A 25,336-nucleotide genomic window follows, 5' to 3' on the forward strand; every position below is an offset into this window, starting at 1 on the left:
TTTCATACTTATTTACGTGATTTACTCTTCCGTGTAATTAACTTAATATTTGACAGATTGTATAGGAATAACCGTAGCATATACTTAGCTCTTTCCATGTATAGAATTCCTTGTACAGTTTATATAATAGAGAGAAATCAGAAGGCCAACTATTCGGCCATTCATCCTTTGTTTCACTTATCTTGACAGCAACACCAATCTAAGATGATCACCCTCCTTTTCCTCAAGTTGTCCGTTGTGAGAATCTTACCCAAGGACGCGGTCCACGCGAAGAAAGCTGCTTTGGGAGGCGCCTTATGTCTCCAAATCTTTTTCCAAGGGAACTGGATGGGGGACCCTTGCGAGAGAGATGTAAAGAACGAGCGAACCGAGAAACATCCTTTACTTGTAGGCTTCCACCATAGTAAATCTGCATGCTGGTTGCTCCGTTTGAGTGAGTACAAGAGGCTGTAAAATGCTGCAAAACTGTTCAATTCCCAATCATGTGCCGCCCAGCTGAAGTTGATGTTCCACTGGATTTGTTACCCAACCATTCCCATGACCTCCGCTACTGAAACCTCCTTATCCCTTGCGACCCTGAAGAGGGCCGAGAATTGGTCCTTTAGGGCACTGTTTCCACACCAAGTATCATGCCAAAATTTAATCTTAGTCCCGTCTCCGAGACGAAAATTTGTATGGCGAGAGAACACCACCCATCCTCCTCTTATATATTTCCACAGTCCCACTCCATATGCCCCTCTCACCTCATTGGTACACCATCCCCCCCAAAGACTACCATATTTGCTCTCAATTACCATCTTCCATAGCGCATCTGGTTCTTTATGGTATCTCCACAGCCATTTTCCGAGTAGCGCCCGATTAAAGGTTCTCAAATTTCTGATGCCCAAACCGCCATAAGAGAGAGGTCTACACACCTTCTCCCACCTTACTAGGTGGAATTTGAATTCCTCACCTAGGCCTTCCCACAAAAAGTCCCTCTGCAGTTTCTCTATATGAAGTGCCACTCTTACTGGAATAGGGAACAAGGACAGGAAATAGGTCGGCAGGTTAGATAGAGTACTCTTGATTAAGGTAATCCTACCCCCTTTTGACAAATACATTCTCTTCCACCCTGCTAATCTGCGCTCAACCTTCTCAATCACTGTATCCCATAGTGGAGCCGCTCTCGAGGCAGCCCCCAGCGGAAGACCAAGGTAAGTCATAGGAAGTGCGGAAATCTTACACCCTAGAATATTCGCCAAAAATCTTAGACGTTGCACACCTCCAATAGGCACCATCTCTAATTTATCAAGGTTCACTTTCAATCCTGACGTTGCTTCAAAACAAAGTAAAAGTGCCTTCAAGACTCGGACCTGGTTGTAATCAGCCTCACAGAAAATAAGGGTATCATCTGCAAAAGGTAAATGTGAGATATTAAGAACTCCCCCACCCGGGGATCCAACCGGGAATCCGGTCACTCGCCTATTATCAACCAGGGTTGAGATCATTTTGCTCAAAACCTCCATCACCACAACAAAGAGTAATGGAGACAGCGGGTCTCCTTGTCTTAGGCCACGTGTGCTGTTGAAAAAAACCAGTTGGTCTTCCATTTATCAACACTGAATATTTCACCGTAGATATACACCAATGGATCCAAGATCGCCATCTTTCTCCAAAACCACATCTTCCAAGGATGTCAATTAGGAAATCCCAATTAACATGGTCGTATGCCTTCTCCATGTCTAGCTTGCAAAGGATCCCTGCATTACCCGCTTTCAGTCTACTATCCAGACATTCATTTGCAATAAGAACCGCATCTAGGATCTGTCTATCCTTTACAAAAGCATTTTGGGGCTTTGAGATGATTTTTCCAACAACCTTGCTAAGACGATTCGCAAGAACCTTAGAAAGGATCTTGTAAACCCCATTTACAAGGCTAATAGGTCGGAATTCCTTAATCTCCACTGCCCCGGCCTTCTTCGGTATCAAAGCAAGGAAAGTGGTGTTTAGGCTTTTCTCAAATTTACCGATGGAATGGAATTCCTGGAACACCTTCATGAGATCTTCCTTTAGTACATCCCAGCATGATTGAAAAAAACCCATAGAGAACCCATCTGGACCCGGAGCCTTATCTTTAGCCATCTTCCTCACCACCTCAAAAACCTCAGCTTCCTCAAAAGGCCTCTCCAAACTGCTGCTGTCCATAGAGTCAATAGAGTCGAATATCAGCCCATTGGGCTTAGGCCGCCAACCCACCTGCTCAGTAAGAAGCTATTCAAAAAAACAAACTACATGATTGTTAATACTTTGTTCATCCTTACAATCTACCCCATCAATCTTCAGCATCACTATATTATTGTATCTCCTGTGGGAGTTGGCTACCCTGTGGAAGAATTTAGTGCTGCGGTCTCCTTCCTTCAGCCATAAAGCCCTCGACTTTTGCCGCCACGAAGTCTCTTCTAGTATAATGATCTGCTCAAGTTCTGCGATCAGCCCTACTTTTTGGGCTGATTCCTCCTGCGTTAAGGTCCTATATTCTTCTAGCCTTTCGAGCTCTTGAATCTCCCTAAACTTACTTTCCTTGCGTGCTCCAATATCACCAAAAGATTGTTTATTCCAGTTCTTTAAATCTTGTTTTAATGCTTTCAGTTTACCCGCAAGCATGAAGCTGGGAGTACCCTGGAAATGATAGGAAGACCACCATTGTCGCACCCTATCCACAAATCCTTCCGACTTCAACCACATGTTTTCAAACTTAAAATATCGGAGTCTTCTCTGTATCCCACCACAATCCAACAAGATAGGCCAATGATCTGAACAAAGACGTGGTAGTCTCTTTTGCCAAGCCTCCGGATAATGAATCTCCCACTCCAAGGAGATTAAGAATCTATCTAATCTGGACCATGTCTGATTGTTGGCCCACGTACAAGGGCCCCCCGCCATTGGCAGATCCACTAAGTTTAACTCAAATATGCATTCCGAGAAGCGTGACATTGCGGAGCGCATTCTTCTATTGCCATGACTCTCACTGGGAAATCTTGTTACATTAAAGTCCCCGCCAATGCACCACGGAAGGTCCCACCAGCTGTAAACTCCAGCTAGTTCATCCCATAAAAGACTCCGGTCAATATATGCATTTGGGCCATAAACCCCTGCAAAAGCCCACAAAAAATCATCTGCCACACTCCTAAAGGAGCATGCCACCGTGAATTGCCCTATAAACTCCGCCCTTTTCTCCACCACTCGTTGATCCCACATAACCAATATACCTCCTGAGGCCCCGTTAGAAGCCAGATAAACCCAATCAACGTGTACGCAACTCCATATACTTCGTACGATTCTTGTACTTATTACTTCCAATTTCGTCTCCTGTAAACAAATGATGTCTGCCTTCCACCCTCGCAGCAAGTTTCTTACTTGTAGCCGTTTATTCGCCTCATTAAGTCCCCGTACATTCCATGAAACAATTTTTGGTTTCATTTAGGATAGACTAGCCCCTTCCCTTTCATCCTATCCCTACTAGAACTACCTTCAGAGTTCATGGACCAGGTTAGTCTGTTGAGCTCCCGCTGTTTCTTAGACCCTATCTTCCTCTGTTGTTGATGACCCGCTTCAATAGCGGTAAGTAAAGCCATGAACTGCTCCTCATACCCATCACACCTCAAACCCACAATACCTTGTATGTCCTTTACTGTGTTGAAGACCCAGTCCGAGACACGAGCTTGATCTGGAAACAGGTAGTTTAATGGGACAGGGTTCTGTATTCTTACGTCCATCTGTTCCTCCATAAGTTCTTCCCCAAGCACGAAACCCACCTCCGTAAGTTCTGTATTCTTACGTCCATTCTCTTCATCTGAAAGGAAATTGTCTTCGCTGGCCGAGAACTCACTGCCCCCTGTTTCACATTCTTCCAACTGGTTATCTTCTTCGTACAGTGCAGGTGTCCTTTCTGAGCAATCATCCCCTCCCCCACACTCCATCGGTGCTGTCTGTCCAGTTTCGGAGGGGAGAACAGGTCTCGGTGGTGATGGGATGTCCACCTCAACTTCTGTCGGAACTTTCTCCTGCTGGCCCGGCGTTGTCTCTGCCTTTTCCAAGCTGTCGGCGACATCTGTAGTAGCCGTCGGCAGTTTCTGTTGCTGTCCTCTTCGCATGGAAGATTCCGGCACCTCCTCTACCTGCTGCAAGCTGTGCGTCGACGAAACGGGCACGGTACGGGGCTCTACCCGTGCTTTCCACTCCTTCCGGGTCGGTTTAAGTGAGACGGGCTTAGGCCCTTGCCTAACTCGGCCCTCATAATTAAAATGTTCCCGGGCCTGGTTCTGGCCCAGCCCGTTACTTAAAGCCTTATTATAATCCTTTTTAAAAGCATCCCCAAAACTCACCGTTTCTTCCATCCCTTTAATAGCCCCGACAATTCTCAGAACCTTAGCCACCTCCTTCTGCAAATAACCCAACTGAGCCTGAATTTCCTTCACCATGCAGTGTACCTCGCGCACGTCTCTACCACCTTCTCTCTCTCGAGGGGCACGATGCACGTCACTGTCACCATACCCCTTCCTCAAGCCAGCATGTGACCCTGCCGTGGTAAGTGCTTCTTTATACGATTTCGGCCTCCCCTCCGTGTCTTCCCACGGCCTTCTCTGTACCTCTATGCCGGTAAGGGCCTCCCTTAACACCTCCCCCATAATTCTCCAGCCCCATCCCCCCTCATCTTCAAGAATAATAATGAAATTTTGGCGACCTCCTTCCCCGTAAACGGCAACTTCCAGAAAGTTTCCACGATCATTTGAGCGTCGCAGCACGATAAAACTCCAAGAACCTTCCCTTGTTGACGTATAAAAATCTCTACAGTCACTTTTCGCACAATCCACCAACGCTTTCTCATGCCATTTTGCAGTGCCTAACCCCAGCAGAAGCTCCTGCTTGCGTCTCCTCCCTCGCTCAGTGATACGAATCAGTCCCCCTTCTCGTACAACCGAGAAAAACTTTGTTTCAATCACAAAATCCTTTACGAAAACCATATGTAACTCCCGTCGTCGTAATGCACAGTAACTACACCATCCTCCACAGCGACGGAACGAAACAAAAATGAAAAACGTAAACTTTTTCACACCATGTACAAAGAGAAAAAGTTTTTAGAGATTGGGAAACACAAAAAGGAACCCTATTTGTCGGAATCGGTTCAAATTAGTCGGAATCGGTTCAAATCGGTCTAAAGTCGGCTTGAATCTGCCTAAATCAGTCGATTGAAGCAGTTTAGTAAACGATTCAAAAAGTTCACTAAAATCAATTCAATTTCTGAACAACTCAATTTGAATCGGCCTGAATCAAACCCTTTTTCCAAGCCTTGGTTTTCGTTCTGCGGCTTCCTATAGTACTACCATGGCCTAATTGGACAGTCCTATTTAAATAATTATAAAGAAGTCTACAATGAAGGTATGTAAAACGAACTTTGAGATAAAAGTCTATAAAGATTATTCATTAAGGGCTGCAGCTTTGTATAAACAATATCAATGCCAAAACTTTACTCATGCACTACACTTACTTGTGAGTCTCGGATGAGTCCATGTAGATAAATGTATGAGAATGGAATAGTCCCTGTGAACTCAATTCCCATCATGACCATCCTCGCCACCCAAAAAAACAATATGTCATGCCTGTCCAAACATGAAAGAAATATCACTTCCCATATCCTCTCACATAAAAAAATAAAAAATAAAAAACATTTATAAAAATAAAATAAAATAATTTATAAAAAAAAAAAAAAGTGCAATATGGACCAAAAATATGTATGTTAGCAGTACATTATCAACTATATTCATCGGCAACAGAATGCAATTTGCGGTGCTGCTTTCCACCCCAATACAAGTAAAGAACCTAGGAAACTAACTGTTTCACTCTGAGAGAGAGAGAGAGAGTAAGCACAGTGGAAGCTAGGTAGGGAGTAACATTACCCAGTTTCAAGCATTGTTGTTGGATAAAACCGTTTAAAATCCTCTGCTGACACGTCTGGCCATCCAAGGGTACTAAAAGGCCATAGCGCACTGAACACACGAGTAAGAAAATATGCTTAGTCAAAGGAAAATATAGGGGGCCCGTGCGAGTATGAGAGTATGAGTGTTTTTTAACAGATAAATGTAGAACCACAAAGCAGAACAGCTGCCATATCCTTAAAGTTACCAGTAAAAAGAGCTGAAATTTAATAAAGCTATAGGACGGAAGACAAATCTATTACAGTAAATAAAAGCTGAGGCAGCCTTCATAAAATATTGTGCCACCTAAGCATTTGTATGTTTTCATTTTAATTATTTATTATTCCATAATTATAATACCAGCACATTTACACTTCCACCCTTTATTACCACTTTATCATCCATCTCTTGCACTTCCCATCAACTTCCATCCTTTATTACCCCTCATTAGCTCTCTCTAACTTCCCGTCTCTTGCACTTCCCATCTACTTCCACCCTTCATTACCAAATCATTAGCTGTCTCTTACACTTCCCGTCTCTTGCACTTCCAGTCAGTTACTGCTGCTTATTTTCATAACTTAATTTTATCAGAACTATTCAGTTTCCAGGTTATTAAATGTTATTAAAACACTTGGATAATAATCTCAAACATTAAATTATTTCCCTAAACACCATTCAGTTTCTAGACTGTTCAGTTTCCAGGCCATTCGGTTTTAAGGCTTAATTGGAAGTCTTTTCCAATTCTGCTTACTTCTCTACAGGTCTTGGTCTTCCATTTAAGGTGTTATTTTTGGTTTCATTGTCAACTTGGAGAGGTATAGCAGATTGTCATCTTTTCAGTTATCAATGGTACTCCAAACAATGTTGCAGCTTCTTGGAACTCATTTGATTGGGTGGTCATGAAAGTTTAAAAAACTGGCTTCTTTCTAAGAGATTTTTTTTTATTAAGTACAAGAATTTATTAAACCACGTAATTAGGCAAGGCCCAAGTACACAGGAAGTATACAAGAGATGAACCTAATTACAAGCTAAGCGCTGTGAAAACAGCATAAAAGTCATTAAAACTCGTCTCATTTGATACAGTAGCTGAAGCCCAACACAACAATGTCTGAAAGAAAAAGTTCCTAAACCCTTCCGATGAGCGTTCCTAATTGTCAAAATAGCGACCGTTCCTCTCATTCCAAGTACACCACATTAAACATAGAGGCACCATCTTCCAAACCGCTGCGATGTGACAATTGCCCCGAACTCCTCTCCAACATGACAATAGATCTATCACCCTCCTAGGCATTATCCATGCCATACCAAGCCTAGTGAAAATTTCATCCCATAAAACCTTAACTACTTCACAATGAAGAAGCAGATGATCCGCCAATTCCCCATTACTTTTGCACATGAAACACCAATCTGTTATATGGCCACGCTTACTCAGCTTGTCGGTAGTCAATATTTTCCCATGAGATGCCAGCCAGCCGAAGAAAGCAACCTTGAGAGGAACATTACTCCTCCAAATGCACTTCCAAGGCAAGGCAATGGAAGAATGGGTCGACATAACCTTATGATAGGATCTGACCGAGAAGTTGTTATTCCCCGTATGTATCCAAAGCAACTTGTCCTCCCCTCCAGCCATTAAATTCAACATGTATAATGCTCTGTAAAATTCAGTAATATGCCCCACCTCCCAATCATGGGCAGCTCTAATAAACCTCACAGAGCATTGAAAAGAATCAGTAGAAATGTATATGTTGTCAAACACTAAGGCATCCTTATCCAACGCAATTCTATAAAGAGAGGGAAAAGCAATCGTCAAGGCAACATCACCACACCAAATACCATGCCAGAATCTGATTCATGTTCCCCTTCCCACCTCAAATCTGAAATAACTGAAGAAACCTTCCCAACCATTGCAAATAGATTTCCAAACACCCACAGCATAAGTCCCTCTTACTTCATTAGAACACCAACCTCCCCAAATACTCCCATATTTAACATCGATGACATTCCTCCAAAGAGCATCCCATTCCCAATGATACCGCCATAACCATTTTCCTAATAGTGCATTATTGAAGGTTCTCAATTTTCTAACCCCCAACCCACCACAAGATAAAGGGGTATAGATCTTATCCCACTTAATCAAATGGAATTTTTTTCTCATCCTCTAAACCTCCCCACAAGAAATCATGAAAAATCTTCTCCAATCTGTTTGCCACCCCTACAGGCAAAGGAAATAAAGATAGGAAGTATGTTGGGAGATTGGATAACATGCTCTTGATTAAGGTGACTACCACCTTTGCACAAGTAAATCCTCTTCCAACTCGCCAATCTACATTCGATCTTTTCAACAATCCCATCCTACATTGCTTTGGATTTATGAGGAGCCCCCAAAGGGAGACCAAGGTACTTCATGGGCAAGAATGACATCTTGCAGCCTAGGATGGCAGCCAAATCGTTTAAATTATTAGCCAAGCCAACAGGAACCATTCCAGATTTCAATAAATCTACCTTCTTAGAGATGAAACTCCTTGTCGCAATAAGGTGGTGTTGGTGGCCATCTCTGCACAATAAGCTATGGCAACTGAGACTCCAGTTCCAGGCCCAACATCTGAAGTTGTTGTCTTTGTGCCCACTTTCTGGTTGTTCTTCTGAGCTATACTGGCCTAACTCCAATGACCAACATAGATAGTCAACATGATGCTCTCTCTCTCTCTCTCTCTCTCTCTCTCTCTCTCTCTCTCTCTCTCTCTCTCTCTCTCTCTCTCTCTCTCTCTCTCTCTCTCTCCCCCCTTTTTTTTCTCTGTGTGTATAAATTTACAAATATGACAAACTTCTCATGACAATGAGGTAGGGGAATATAATAAAATTAAAGACTTCATAATTACTTATGCATCGCACAGGTGTACATCTAATGATTCTCAATTTCAAGATTCTAATTATTTGGCTAAGATGTGACATAATTACAGTCAAATATCAATAAGTTTAAGCAGCAACAGAATTTGGTTTATTGCTCCAAGTAACAATTATACAATCATGACTTCAAACATGCATGACCAGGATTTAGATTATAAGTGCCTTTCTTGCAACATCCTGTTAAACCACTGGTTCAATATCGAAGAGAAAAGAATTAAGAACAAACTACATGCTTTCTGTTTACTTTTACGTCCCATCACCCACCTCATATCTAGTGAAACAAGAAAAATCCCCCGCCCTTTCTTGATATTCTTCCACACCTCAACACAACCCCACCCCACCCCCCACCCCCCAAAAAAAAATAATAATAATAAGGCCCACCAACCCACTTGAATGCCAACTGCCAACATGTTTCCATATTTTACTTCACAACCATCCATCTGCCAAGCCTCTCTCCATGACATAACGCCATAACCATTTCACCCATAAAGCTTGAATAAAAGCAAATTTCTAATCCCAAACCACCCAACAAGCTTGGGGTGCGTACCTTAGACCACCAAACAAGTTGCAACTTTAATTCATTGTCAATTCCAGATCAAAACTTCTTCAAAAAAAAAAATTATAAGATAAATTTATTAATGAGCGAAAGGTGTTACCAAGTACATAGGAAGTATACGTTAGAGACACCTAGATAGAAAGAGTAAAAAGGCCATTGAATTTAGAGAAGGCATTAACAACACCGAGTAAAGCACCATGTCATGCTAAGTTTTTTTTGTTTTTTAAGAATCATGAAAACTCAAAAATTTTCAGTATATATAAAGAAACAAAAAGTTCAAAAAGTAAACTTGTCATCACTTGCTCTACAACAGTTTGACTAACAACTTCTTCCACAAATCATAAGCCATTTGCGAAACATGACAATCCATTGCAACAATAATTAAATGCAAAACTTTCATACAACATGTAGTTTAGTAGTATCATTTGTAGTTGTTAGGATTCAATGCTTTCACAATAAAAAATGTGAATCCTTAGCAGTATTAGAAATAGACCTGGAAAACCATGTGTCAAGAACATCTGGATCTTGATATATTTCTACATCTTTTCCATACTTCTGACAAGCTTTCTCACGAGCTTCATCAGCACTCCTAGCAACTATATATTCTTCTTCAAAGTCCTTTCCCACAATGTACCAAACAGGTATGCGGTGTCCCCACCAGAGTTGTCTGCTTATACACCAGTCCTTAATATTTGATAGCCAGTGATTGTAGATCTGCAACAATAACAAAATCATGTTAAAGATTAGCCAATGGTATGAACGTGCCCTGATTAAACATATATGTTTTTATGTGACAATTGTTTTTTTTAAAAAATCCATCATCTTCGTTATTAAAATTCTAAGATAAGCCACACTCAAATGGTGAAGCATTGGAGATCAAGGCAGAAGCTGCATAATTTAGAAATAACAGTAAAATAAAACTAAAATGGCCAACAGATAATACAAAGAGAAAAGCTTTCTAGTGCACTTTAAATGCACGAATACAGATATACGTGCATAACAATACCTTCTCAAATCTTTCAGGAATAATGCTTAATTCTCCTTTTTCAACTGCAAGAAGAGCTTTCTCTGCCAGGGGCTCCATGCTAACAAACCACTGCCTGCTAACTAGTGGCTCTATTATCTGGTGGAGGAAGAGGGGAAGCGGAAAAGAGAGTAGGGAAAATACATCATGGGAAGAAATTCACAATGGAATGGCCATCCATTATCTCAATGAAATGTTCAAATTAGCAAACTAAAGTAACATCTCACTTCTCCACCACGTTGGGATCTGGGAACCCGTAGAGTGTGCGGTTGCTTTTTCACAGCCAATCCCGTCTCCTCCAGATCTGCCCACAGCTTCTTCCGGGCCTCAAACCGATCAAGGCCGCTATTATTAGAAATGTCAATGTCATATGTTAGGCAGAGCATAGAAAGCTTTCCCCAATATGATGCATGTACAGCAATCAAATAGAGCTAGTTTAAAAGATTACCAGTATAATCCAGCAACTTCGTTAAGTGTCCCATCCTTGTTCATGACATTAAGTATAGGGAGACCAAGCTTTCTTGCTAGAAGATAATCATTATGATCATGTCCAGGGCTTATCTTCAGTACACCAGTTCCAAAGTCTTTATCAACTTGCTGTCAGACGTAGCAGGAAAAAGTAAACTAGAAGAAATTGCTAACCAGGAATTATATGAAATAAGTGTAAGGAATAAGAGTATGAAAATTAAGAGAATATGTCTACTTAGCAAAATTTGACAAACCTCCTAAGCATTCATTCTCCAGGAATTTCTTTTTTTTTTTTTTTTTTTGGGTTAAGTAAGAGGTAAATTTTATTGAAGTGAATGAAATAGGCATATCCTATGTACACAGAGTGTACAGAAGAAACGCCTAAATACATTCTAAGAGCCCTAAATTAAAGATAAGAAGTCATGAACATTGATTCCATTAAGCACAATGGCTGAAAACCAGAGCCGTAACGTTTGTAAGAAAAAATTCTGAAGCTCCGCCATAGTGCGCTCCCTATCTTCACATTCATTTCCGACCAAGTGCACCACATAATGCACAACCTCATTAATGATCTACATTCTATTTTCTAGGAACCAAAAGAAGCCCATAAAGCAATTATGACTTGAGAACAGGAGAGCATCAGTAATCAAGGGATTGAATCAGAAATATACTAGTAAGTAAAATTCAGTTTACTAATGACACAGCATTTTCCTTAAGAGTCTCATAGTAATTTCAAATGCCTAGGACAAAGCAGTGGGGCCCAGTTACTGTGAAGGAAGCTCCATTAAAAGAAAAAAAACTAGGCACACCCTCCCCCAAGATACAAAAAGGGGGGGATACGTTTTCAATGAATGGATTTCTACTGCTTCAAATATTGCCCTTGTACTATTCTACCAGCACAGTGCATATAACAATCGAAATAAGAAACTTCAGAAGCTTTTACCCTGTCAGAGATGATAGGGACATGGCGGCCATATGTCATAGGCACAATCGCCATCATACCTATATACTTGGAATATCGATCATCCTGCAAAAGTAAACATATATAGCATGCTCATGAAGTATCTAAAGAACAGCAAAAAGTGCAAGAAAGAAAAGAGGAGGGGGGCATACAATAAGTCTATGATTTCCACACAAATGTCAAATTTTCAAGCATGGTGGCTGACATCATCTACCCAGACACTGGTAGAATTTTATTTCTGATTTATTGCTACGTAGACTTGAATGATGAAAGTAAAAATAAATATTCACATATTGTGTTGTTTAGATAAATAAATTAATTAATTCATGAAAAAATTATTAAAAGGAGCAAAATCGGCACGAAGTACAATACTCTTGAAATGATTATAGGAAATAATATTGAATAAGTGCACAGAACAAAATGCAATGTGCATGGATAAGTGCACACAAATTTTAGTTTCAGTGGGTGACGTGCAAGACAAGCTGATAGTATATTCCACGGTCACTTATAAGGTCTTATTTGCAATATTGCATTAAAATAATATCCATATGTTTGCAGTAAAACTGATTTGTTTCTAATCCACTTCAAAACATTTACATTCTTATCTTCAGTTATAATTCAACCTCCTCAACCATTGCACAAATCTTGTGTCAGCCACTAACTCAACACATGATAAACTTTTAACTCCAGGAAAAATTCCAGTAAGGAAGTACAAAAAAAATCCTAGTAACGTAGCTAAATAAATCATTTAAAGGGGGCAGAAAATAAAGGTTTGAACCACAGGTTTGAGATACATCCAGGGAAAAAGGAAGGTTCTGAATCTCAGGTTTGAGATTATATACTGGGACAAAGGCAACTAATCTTGATCCCAAGGACAGAAAGTGACAAAGCAACCTTCACCAGTACAGATAGTTTAAGACCACAATGACAATCATAAAGGCAAAGCATAAGCTCCAAACACTTGGCCCATTAATCTTATTACTGAAAGAGTAAGCCTGCAAGGCAAACGAAGCTAACCTACCTTTGGATGCACTGCAATGGCTACATCACCAAATAAAGTTTCTGGACGTGTTGTTGCTATTGTCAGATAGTCACTACTACAAGAAAAAGGAAAATAATATATGAATATACAAAAGAGGCTGTGTAAGTGCATAAAACATAGCTTGTTTAAGATATGCAACAATTATAGCATTCGAAACAGCACAATACATCAAAGGTTACAGTTAAAGGATCTATTGAAGAAGTTCTGGCTTAAGCACTAGCATTCGGCCTATAAATGTTTATTGGAAACCTGACTCGTGTCTGATGAAAGTTCACTGAGAGAAAATCTGGCAGAGGCCATCTGTGATCAGATTTGGCAAGAAGTTATCCATGGGGAATATATTCAAAAAGCTTCAAGCATAGAAAGATAGGGATAGCCTGTCTCAGATTTGGGAAGAAAGCAATATGTGGTTCAGTGACAGCAATCTGACCTTCCTTCGATAATAGATTAACAGGTAGTCAACTATGTTGAAACAAGGTGCATAACATCAGCCATATGGTAGACTTGTCCCAAGTGCATTTAGGCAAAAGAGTAAATTGCTCTTCAATGCAGTCCATCACAGAAAGAACTGACGCAAAGTATTGTTTGGGATTCCAATAGACCATGGGAAGGTGGAAGCCAAACTTGACAACATGTTTCCTTCCAATCTGTTTTGAGGGTGATACGTGCCAAAAATATACACATGCATTGAAAAAAAGTTCCTGTTCATGGCAATATAGTAATGTAATTTTCACGGCTATTGTATCAAGAGAAGTACCATAGCTACAAAGAGATTTCACAAAAGTAAACTCACAAACTGACGTGGCTTCATCTGATACATTATATCTATTTTACAATAAAAGTAAATTTATAATCTGACATACCACATACAGCCACATCAGTTTGTGAGTATACTTTTGTGAAATCCTTTTGTGGCTAAAGCATTTCTCTTGTAATAATAGTACTGCTAATGGCAGTGTAGTTATTTAGATGTGTCATTTATGCAAGTACAAGCAAAAAGTTTGGAGGGATATTTCTCTGTGTTCAATCTTATTTGAATTGATATGTATATGTAGAATCAGGTCAAATTAAGGGCTAAGATTTAATCTACTTGGGTTTTAGGGTTGAGTCTTCCTATAAACAGAAGTTCTGCATACAATCAGCCATATTTCTTTCTTGTCCACCCTAGCCTTCATCGGAACAACCAAAAACCCCAAAATAGGCACACTCCACCAAGAAACTTGTGGTCTGTTTTCTTTAAGAAAAATCTTCCTTCATCTTCTTATCGCATTTGATTTTCATACCATACTCAGCATATAGACTTCAACCTCCTTCCACAGTCCAAAGTCCAAAAACCATAAATTTGTAAGCCTAAGAACCCCCCCTCCCTTTAGCCCATTTGGTTCCCATAATTCTGTGCAACATAGTCTCATTCTCCGCAAAACAGGTACCTGCACTTTTCTAGCATCACATTCCCACTTGTCTATCCCTGTGTTTATCACAAAGCCCCAAAATCCCAAAACAGGCACACTCCACCAATACACCTGCAGCCCATTTTTCTTCAAATACATAACATTATCGTTTTTTGTCCAGTATTTGTTTTTCTCTTTTTTATAAATAAATCAATAATATTATTTATAACAAGCTATAAGGGTAGTAAGTACCCAACTATACAAGGCATATACATGAGAGACACCTAAACAACAAAAGAAAAAAGAGCAATAAAATCCTGAAAGCTAAAAAAACAAAAGGAACATGCGCATTCATTCAAATCCTTTTTTCATAAGCCATCCATTCAAAGTACTGGATCAATCAAGTTACCATCATTGAAAAAAATCAGGCTTTTGCCTCTAAAAAAAGTATTTTATCTTGACTTGTATCGGAAGGGTCTTTATTTTTGGAATCCATAACAGTGAAACAGCCTTTGCCTTATAAATCCAATAAGGTGGGCTTTGACAACTTCCCCTCCCTCCTTCAGCCTCAAATCTTTCACCCAACACCGACCCACCATTATCATTGACTAAGCCCAAAAAATGTGGGATAATAAAATCATCTGATTTTGGCATTACAAACTGTCAAGCCCGCACCAACCCACCTAAATCTTGGGCCCACCATATCTGTCTTTATAACTTCCATCAACATGTTTAAGAAGTCTACCTCTTCCCAAATCTGCTCCAACTGGTTTCTCAATTTATGGAAATTTCAACCATATATCTTCCCAGCAGAGTCACCCAATATAACTTCAACAGCACGATTATTGGGCTGAGTAACAATGGGCAAATGGCTATGGAGATATCCCACCCGATTTAAGGCAGGTGACGGGTCTCATACAATTCTGGCATAAGGGGTGGTAACAGAGCACTTAAATGACCCGTGTAATTGGGCTTTGCCTATTCATGAATTTCTTGTACCACTGGAACATCAGACCAAGGCATTCCTCTTGTATATTTTTTTTTATAAGTGTTGCTCTTGTATATGACCCATGTACTTGAGCTTTTGCCTATTCCAACGATCAATAAAATCTTATTTTCCGATCAAAAAAAAAATAAAAAAGACTCCAGTATTCAAGGTTATCCACAAATCATGCTCCCCACAATTATTCTTAGTTTCCATTTTCAGTAACACCGGAAACTGCCTTGATCACAACAGCACCTCACATAACAGCTCCATTCATCCTGGCCAGCATCTCATTTTGGCACAATCTTCGAAGGAATAACTCGTGCCACTTGAAATTGAATTTCCAGGAACCTGACATTCATGAGGCTCTATATTACAATCGTTGAAAAGCTTATTTAAAAAATAACACACAAACAGAGACCTTAACTCTTTCTTTCCTTCCGGAACAACTATGGACCCCATCAACCTCCATCGCCCAACTCTGCTAGAGCTAAATGCTGGCCGTGAATCCCAACAACCCTTTCGCCTGAAGTAGGGCTTCCATGGTGGACGATAGCCACCTGAGACTAACTCCACCCAATGATACTGCCTAAGAAATCCCTCTACTAATCTCTTAAATACGAATTACTAATATACCATCAGCTACAGGTAACAAAAAATTCCTCGATTCTACCATTAAAACAAAAAGAAAAGCACGAGTAATAAAATTAAGAAATTGAGCATTAACACTGGCAACGATCATAAAACTCCACAATACCATATCTCATTAAACAGAGAGAGAGAGTATTCGTGGATGTTTTTATCTATTTACGAACACCTTTTTTAATCAATGTCTTCTCATCCCATGATAAACTCATAAAAATTAAATTTCTATAGCCCCAAGCTTTAAAACCACAACTTTGCAAGCCATAAGCCTCCATATACACAATAGCATGGCAGGTTCCCAAATGGCCAATTCGGTTTCACCAATTTTATACTTGGTTGACCCATGAGTTTTAATTTCCTAAATGTTGCTAACTTTCCAACACTATTTCCTGCGTAGAAGGTATTCAAAATTTTTGTTGTTTATAATCCTAGCAGAAGTGTAATCTTTACATTATTCAATATGGACAAATTCAGTTCCTTGTGCATAAGCAATCCTACCTTCACAAATGCGAAATCAGTTCATTTGCCAGTTAATTTCACCCAAATAATTGGCAATTGATCATTTCAAATTGATGCAACCAAAAATGGCTCACTTAACAGCAAGTATTTGCATTATATATTCTAGGATCATATTGACAAAAGCTTAAAAAAGAGTTTCTGATATCAACCTTCCAGCAACACGATACTTGATATGGTACAGAGTACCGGATTCTTCAGAATACTCAACTTCCTATGCACAAAAAGTAAAGGCTCACTACTCATGTCGAAAAGTCAGATATAAACTGTAATATAATTAAAGTGTCACCAGCATGAAATTAAAACAAGAATAGAAAGGAATTTACCAAATCTGAAACTGCAGTCTGCAAATTGGGAGACCAGTTTACCAAGTAAGATCCTGAAACAATACCAAAAAAAAAAAAGGTTGAAACCCATAAACATTATGAAAGAGAAACAGGTTAACTTCAACCATTTTGAACTATGAGTTTGTTCGTCTCTATCACCATCAAGACATGGTAGAGATTGCATCAATAAGCCAACTGCATCCATGGATTAGCCGCCTACTAATTATTTAGGTAACTTTTTACAGTAACCCATCCTTTGCCATTTCACATCTTAAAAGAAAAATTATGTCCATATGAAAAGACGAAAGAAATACAAATCACTGCAAGAATTCGCAGAGTTAGAGCTACATATCAACAAGAAAAAGGAAGTGATAGACACTCATTGTCTCTTTCCACATTATCTCCGTTGTGAAACATGAAGAAAACCCACCCCAGAGGGAAAATAGTTTCATCAACTAAAACTCTTACTCTATTCATTACTGTTCCAATATATATATAAACTGACATACAATTGACGAATATACCCTCACAAGTTATACTTATTACAATAATGCCCTCTAACATCCCCCTCAAGTTGGGGCATATATATCATATAAACTCAGCTTGAAACAAATAAACTTTAACCGACTATGACACACAGACTTAGTAAACACATCTGCAAGTTGATCAGCAGACTTCACAAAAGGTGTAGAATTGTCATCACTCAATATCTTAACTCAAATGAAGTGACAATCAATCTCTATGTGTTTAGTCCTCTCATGGAACACAAGATTAGAGGCAATATGCATTGCAGCTTGATTATCACAAAATAACTATAGTGGAATAGGAGCTGGAAATCCAATCTCTTGAAGGAAGTGTTGCAATCATGTCCACTAACTAGTAGTGTGAGTCATTGCCTTGTATTCAGCTTTTGCACTATAATGAGCTACTACTGTTTGTTTCTTCCTCTTTCATGTAACCAAGTTACCTCCTACAAAGGTATAGTATCCAGTACTAGATCTTTTATTTGGAGAAGACCCTGCCCAATTAGCATCTAAAAAAGACTCCAATTCTAAGGTCATTTGGCCTGTACAACAAACCAAGCCTAGTAGCTCACTTAAGATAACTAAGAATATGGACTACAGCATCATAATGTGAGACCCTGGGTGTTTCCAGAAATTGACTCACTACACTCACTGCATAAGAGATGTCAGGTCTAGTTTTTTTTTTTTTTTTATATATAAGTAAGAGATAAATATTATTGATATGAATGAAATAGATATAGGCCGTGTACACAGGAAGTATACAAAATAACACCTAAATACATTCTAAGAGCAATGAATTAAAGACAAAAAATCATGAACATTGTCCCCATTTAGTACAATAGTGGAAAACCAAAGCAGTAAAGTGTGGAGAAAAAAAAAAATTTCAGCTCCTCCATTGTACGTTCCTTATCTTCAAAGCAACGCACATTCCTTTCCGACCAAATACACCACATGATACACAACGGGATCATCTTCCACACTGCTACCACTTGATGACAACCTAGCATCTTCCTCCAACAACCCAACAAATCCACCACCCTCAGAGGCATAACCCAAGCAACATCAACCCTTTGAAAGATCTCATCCCACAACACCTTTGTTACCGCACAATGCAGTAAAAGATAATCCACAGATTCTCCATTCTTTTTACACATATAATACCAATCCATCACTACACATCCCCTCCTTCTCAGATTGTCCATGGTCAAGATCTTTCCAAGAGCAACATTCTATACAAAAAAGGATACTTTATAAGGCACATGAGACCTCCAAATATTCTTCCAAAGGAATGGAGGATGATCTTGTGTTGACAAAATTTTATAGTACGCCTTGATAGTACATTTCTTGTGATTATTAGACCTCTATCTCAATCTATCACACTGTACCATAGGAGTCCCCATGGAGTATGGTAGGCTGAAAAAATCTGATACGATAGATAATTCCCAATCGTGAAAATCCCTATTTAAAAGATTATTCCACTGATGAGAACCATGAGAAAATAGCCGCATATCTGCCACTGATGCCTCCCTATTAGCTACAATACAGTAGAGAACCGGAAAAGCCCTTTCCAATGCATGATCACCACACCACACCACCCGTCCCGCCAAAAACTGATTCAATTGTCATCACCAACTACAAAGAGAATCTGTTTTTCAAAGCATGGCCACCAGCTGTTTATGGAGCTCAAGTGGGTGAATGCTTGAAATCAAGACAATATACGCCACTAGCTTCATGTCCCATACAAATCTTCTTCCCTGTCTTGAGATCATGAAAGACACATAAAGAGGGGCCAATTCAAATTGATTGTGGGTTCAAGGGATTCCAATCCCGCGGGTTCATATCAAGTCACTAAACATTGAAGATTTTGAATTTTCTTACTAATGGACAACAAACTTTTTTTATAAGTAAATCAAAATATATTAATAATAGAATAGGCAAAGCCATGTGTTACAAAGAAAGCCCTAAACTAACTAGGGACAATAGATACAAGGAAGTCATGAAAGGCTTGACCATTAAAATTAAAGGCAATGGTCCAAGTACAAAAAGTTCTAAAAAAGAAAGCTTTTAGTTCCTCTGTCAATCTCTCTTTGTTCTCAAAAGTCCGTTCATTACCCTGCCATACGCACCACATGATGCAAATAGGAATCATCTTCCAAACAACCTTGATATGTTGATTGCCTCTTAATTCTGTCTAGCTAGCCAGTGCCGCCACAACTGCTCAGGCATAACCTAACCCAAATCTAGTCTACTAAATACCTCATTCCATAACCCACAAGCTACATCACAGTGTAGTAAGAAATGGTCCACCAACTCCCCCCCATTCTTGCACATACAACACCAATCTGCGATGACTACCCTTCATTTCCTCAAATTATCTGTTGTGAGGATCTTACCTAAGGAGGCGGCCCACACAAAAAATGTAGTTTTGAGAGGCGCCTTATGTCTCCAGAGTTTTTTCCATGGTAACTAAATAGGAGGTTCTTGTGATAGACTTATAGAACGAGCGGACCAAGAACATACCTTTACTTGTAGGTAACCACCACAATAAGTCAACCTGCTGATTGTTATTTTGGAGGGAATACAAAAGGCTGAAAAGAGCTTCAATACTCTCTACTTCCCAATCATTTGCCGCCCGGCTAGAATTGATGTTCCACTAATTTATCCCCCTGCTATTTCCCAATCATTAGCAATCCTGAAGAGAGCAGGAAATAGATCCTTTAAAGCACCATTACCACACCAAATGTCATGCCAGAATTTAAGTCTGGCTCCATCACCTAGGCATAGTCTTGAATGGCGAGAGAAAACCGCCCATCCTTTTCTTATGTGTTTCCACCAGCCCACTCCATAAGCCCCTCTCACTTCATTGGAACACCATCCTCCCCATAAACCACCATATTTACTCTCAATCACCATCTTCCATAGGGCTTCTGGTTCTTTATGGTATCTTCACAACCATTTTCCAAGTAATACCTGATTAAAAAATCTCAGGTTTCTGATGCCCAAACCTTCATTAGATATGGGACTACATATCTTCTCCCACCTAACTAGGTGGAATTTAAATTCATCGCCTATTCCACCCCACAAAAAATCTCTTTGTAATTTCTCAATGTGAAGCGCCACACTTACTGGAATAGGAAACAAGGACAAGAAATAAGTCAGTAGGTTGGATAGTGTACTCTTTATCAGAGTAATCCTACTGCCTTTTGGCAGGTACATTCTCTTCCAACCTGCCAAGCAACGCTCCACTTTATCAATCACTGTATCCCAAATAGAAGCCACTCTCGAGGCGGCCCCCAACGGAAGGCCAAGGTATAGGAAGTGAGGTCGTCTTGCACCCCAGTGTATTAGCCAACTGTCTTAGATTCTGAACAATCCCGATAGGCACCATCTCTAATTATGGACAACAAACTATAAGGGAAACCAAGAGCATATAAAATAGATGACAAAGATATAGAGTCAGTGAACTTAGTGGATACAACGCCTGTAACCTTAGCGAGAGAACCATTAGCAAGAGTAATAATCTTTTAAAATTTCATAGTATCTTTTTTATTTATAAGTAAAAGATTGTATTAATAGAATAGACATGGCCCAAATACACAAGATGGTATACAAGAAGAAACACCTATCTAGGATGAAGAAAAGGAAACAAGAAAATCATGCAGGTCTAGACCATTAAAATCTATAGCTATGGCCCATAGGAATAATGTTCTAACAAAAGAGATCTAAGATCCTCAAAAGATCGCTCTGTCTTCGAACGTCCTGTTGTTTCGCTCCTGCCATAAGCACCATAGAATACAAATAGGAACCATCTAAATTAAATAAAGAATCAAACCAACCGGTCATATATTCATTAGCTCCTGAATCGATAATCCATGGATCTTGAGTGGATGAGATAAGACATGCAGATGGTGTACCTGATTTAGCATACTTATCACTCGATATACTAATCATATCTGAATCTAGAGGTGGGTTGGAGCTAGCTGATGGAAAGGTAGTATCTTGACAAATGGCCTGATTAGCAGATCCAGATGGTCTACCATGTAAATCCCAACAATAGTCTACTAAGTGATTACTACGACCACAATGAGTGCACTTACGAGATTCACAACCTCAAGTGCAACCACCCTTGATGTCACGTCCCCAACGTGCACCTCTACCACCACGACCTCCACGCCCGACAAGAGCAACATTCTAACTCACATAAGAGGCAATTAAAGTAGATCTCTCACTACTCTGATCAGAAGACAATTGCAATCCAAGTCCAGACAACGTGGCATGTTGGAGCCGAGAGAACACATCAGGAAATGAGGGAAGCCCTTGCGGGAAGACAATTGAGTTGGGTTTTGGGTCAATCAAGTGACTATGAAGACCCTTGCCCTTCAAAAACACTTCAATAGATTTTGACCAAAGCACATAGTTTTTTCCATTCAATTTTACTAAAGTCATAGGCACATTAAAACTTGATGTAAGACCCAAACCAAACACTCCTATAGCTTCAACATTGCCAGTGACAGGTGGCCCTTCCGACAGCCAACGACGACAGGAAACTTACTGAGAGGCACAGAGGACGAGGGCAAGATCAAATCCGGCAACCAATACCGGATACGACACTGAAAAACACCAAAAACAGTGTGAATCTAAGTGGTTCACCAGAGCAATTTGTTCCGGCCACTACTAGAGGCACCACCACACCACTAGCCAACATAGAAAGGTCCAGTAAACACAACCGGCCCCTACTAATTGACAACCGACGGCACAAAATCCATCAAACAACCACCACCAACCGACGACAATGCCTACTCAATTTTTTTTTCCTTAATGTATGCAACAAACTGGGTGAAATCAAACTTGCAAAAGAAATCAACAAATTTGCAGACAACCACAAGCACTCTCTGATAGATGTTGTGAAACATGGAGAAAACCCACACCAGAGGGAATACAGTTTGATCAAATAAAACTCTTACTCTATTCATTACTATTCCAATATATATATAATGACATGCAATTGACGATTATACCCTCACAAGTTATACATATTACAATAATGCCCTCTAACAATCTTAAAAGCGCGGTCTTTTTGTTATGGATTGGTGTTTTACGTGTAAGAAGCATGGAGAATCTGTGGATCCCCATTTTGAGGTGGCGATGGAGTTTTAGTAGAGCTAGGTTGGCTTGGGTGATGCCTTTGAGAGTGGTTGATCTTCTTGCATGTTGGAACAGTGCTCTCAAGTGGATGCAGCTTGAAAGATGGTTCCTTTGTGTCTTATGTGGTGTGTATTTGGTTGGAAAGGAATGAGCAGTGTGTTAATGATAAGGAGCGTACTTTGGAGGAACTTCGGAATAATTTTCTGCACTCTTTATTGTTTTGGTTTTCTGCTTTAGTGATTAAGAGAGCTTCTGCTCATGACTTTTTGTTGTCACTTTCTGCTTCTTAGAATGTATTTAGGTGTTTTCTTTTGTATACTTCCTGTGTACATGGGCATCGCCTATTTCATTCAAATTAATAAAATTTTCTTTCTTACTTATCAAACAAATAAATAAAGATAGATCATCCCTTAAATATAATCCAGAACGAACAATTCAAATAGCAAATCAGCTAAGCTCCATGTGTTTGAGTCTGTAAGGCTAGAGTTTGTGAACACTCCTCATGTATTAACACTAGCCATTTTTTCCTACAAATAAATATTATCTCTCAGAAGAAAAAACCAAAGGGAACAATGAACAAATACCCTTCCAAACTTGAGGCATCCTATTAGGAGCCTCCTAGTTTTCAGTTTTTCTAATACTACCCTCTGGTAAGAATGAAGCATTTTCTTTTCCTTTTTGTTCCCTACATTCATTATTACTTCAAAAACTTGTCTCCAACACATCACAATATTAGTGGTGCAGAGATCATGTGTGCATCATGTTAACTTAAATGGCAAAAGAGACACAAGGACTTGATAAAATCATTCACGGAGCAAAGGGGGCAAGTTGAAGGAACTGAAAACAAAGGAAGACCCTCAAAGATGGAGAGTCTTACTGCACTTCATCCAAACAAAAAGAGAAAAGGTTCAACCATTGAAGGCGGAAGTGCACATCATGCTTTTAGCCAGCTTATAAGAAAATAAAAATAAAAATCAACATATCATAATTAGCCTGGTACTGGCTAAAATAACCACAACATAATTCATGAAGATTAGTCCAGAACTACATTTTTGAGAGTGCTGTTTTTAACATACTAGTAGGAAGAAACTAAAAACTAAAAGAAAAAAAACATCAGCATTCTAAACCCTGCCACCAAAACTGCCTTGGCATAGATCTATAATAGAAAGATAAAAGTGTAATACCTTGATAGATTAAGCCTTTCTCATGAAGCCTGACAAATGCCTCGATTACAGCTCCTGCACAAGGTAAAAGGTGTGATCTCAGCAAGTATGGCACTACAAAGTATATGTACTCAAGTCCAGATGTTACATCTAGCAATAAATGCATTAATTATTGAAAGAAGGCTACAGAGGCATTTAGAGGTCACTACTTATATGAACAATAAGACATTACCATAACTAGAACCATGCAACATCACCTAACACCATACATGTTACATATCATCCAAAATAGTAGATCAACCCATCACATATACACTTTCTATAGTGCCTATAATTCTACTCAAAAGAGAGATGCCTTACGACTTAGCTGTTCATCAAGGGTGAAGTGTTCTCTAGTCCAATCACAAGAAGCACCAAGTCTCCTAATCTGGTTTGCGATGGTTCCACCAAACCTGATATATAATAAAGCAAATGAAAAGTAAACAAAAATACAAATAACAAAAATAGAATCAAAACTCGGATTATTTCAAACTAAATTGTAGCAGAACATTAATAAGTACCACAATTATACATCAATAAAAAAACAGCCAACATCTATGACTATGCATGTCCTTTAACTGACAAGTCAAAGAAAATAACTAACTGAGCCAATGATAATTTCTTTTTTAGTAGTCGATTTAGCCAGTACTGTTGCAGTGTTCTACACGCTGTGGATAATTGGCATGTTGGAAAGGGAGGCTTGGTTGTCACAGAGTGAAGCATTGTGGAAGATGTTCATGTGTTGTTTATTGTGGTGTTCATGGAAAAAAAGAAACAACCAGACCTCGAGGATTTGTTTTTCAAAATCCTTAACCATTATATGATTGCTCAGTTTGGGTTTTCTCTTTCTAGTCTATAAATTTTCTTTGGTCCTTTTTCTTTCTTGTTAGGTGTTTCTCATATATATGACCAATCAAAAAGGTGTTTCACATGTATATGACACATGTACTTGGCAACAAATCTTTTGGTAGTTAATAAATTTTTACTAAAAGAATAATTACATGCTCCAAACTTAAAAACTAACAACTTGGAACAAGGCCTAACAATCAAATTTCTATTTATATAGAATTGCTGCACCTATGACTTTCTTCTGTATCCTTATTCTCTAGAGTCAATTTAACAGTTGATCTTCATTGCACATCTTCAAAGAGAAAATAAGTTCTGCATTATTATTTCAACGTAAAATTTATCCAGCTTCTGCTAGAAATAGAATTCCTACTAAATTAATTACATTATTTTTTTTTATATAAGTTAAATTAATTACATTATTCCCACTGAAAAATAACCCTCTGTCGTTTTGCAAAAGCAATTTCTATAACCATTAGACAAAAGTGGGGGGAAGAACCCACTGAGAACAATTATTTCCACTGCTCCTACTTAGGGGCCTATGGCAATCTATACATTGTACCAGGTTTTTGCCAATTTTGTGATTAATATAATATATTTACTTAATAAAATAAAATAAAAAGAACCCACTGAGAACAAGTAATTACCTACTTAACATTTGTAAATCAATTGGTAAATGCTTAATAGAAATATTTAAAATGAAAGTGCTACCTAAAGGAGGACAAACATTAATAGTGTGCTGGTTGTGTCAAAACATTAATCAAAATAAAGTTTATACATTTGTGCACTAGGTGTGCTCTACATTTATTTTTTTTTTCCGTTGGGGAAGTTCTCTTTCTCCTAC

General features: G+C 39.1%; 1 protein-coding gene across 3 annotated transcripts in view; it reads right to left on the bottom strand.

Annotated features, from left to right (window-relative positions):
• Positions 1-25,336, bottom strand: part of LOC122277452 (valine--tRNA ligase, chloroplastic/mitochondrial 2) — an 84,506-nt gene that overhangs the window by 49,846 nt on the left and 9,324 nt on the right. For 2 of the 3 annotated variants that reach the window (XM_043087429.1, XM_043087426.1), the window contains exons 6-17: positions 23,968-24,059; positions 23,629-23,682; positions 16,776-16,828; positions 16,602-16,663; positions 12,892-12,967; positions 11,853-11,936; positions 10,890-11,038; positions 10,669-10,786; positions 10,424-10,540; positions 9,911-10,131; positions 5,937-6,026; positions 5,528-5,639 (exon numbers count right to left, since the gene is read on the bottom strand). In XM_043087429.1, the coding sequence (XP_042943363.1) occupies positions 5,528-5,639; positions 5,937-6,026; positions 9,911-10,131; positions 10,424-10,540; positions 10,669-10,786; positions 10,890-11,038; positions 11,853-11,936; positions 12,892-12,967; positions 16,602-16,663; positions 16,776-16,828; positions 23,629-23,682; positions 23,968-24,059 (1,228 nt within the window). The remainder of the gene's footprint in view (positions 1-5,527; positions 5,640-5,936; positions 6,027-9,910; positions 10,132-10,423; positions 10,541-10,668; positions 10,787-10,889; positions 11,039-11,852; positions 11,937-12,891; positions 12,968-16,601; positions 16,664-16,775; positions 16,829-23,628; positions 23,683-23,967; positions 24,060-25,336) is intronic. The other variant, XM_043087427.1, reaches the window with a different exon arrangement.

This window comes from Carya illinoinensis, chromosome 9 (assembly GCF_018687715.1).
Source record: "Carya illinoinensis cultivar Pawnee chromosome 9, C.illinoinensisPawnee_v1, whole genome shotgun sequence".
Taxonomy (NCBI): domain Eukaryota; kingdom Viridiplantae; phylum Streptophyta; class Magnoliopsida; order Fagales; family Juglandaceae; genus Carya; species Carya illinoinensis.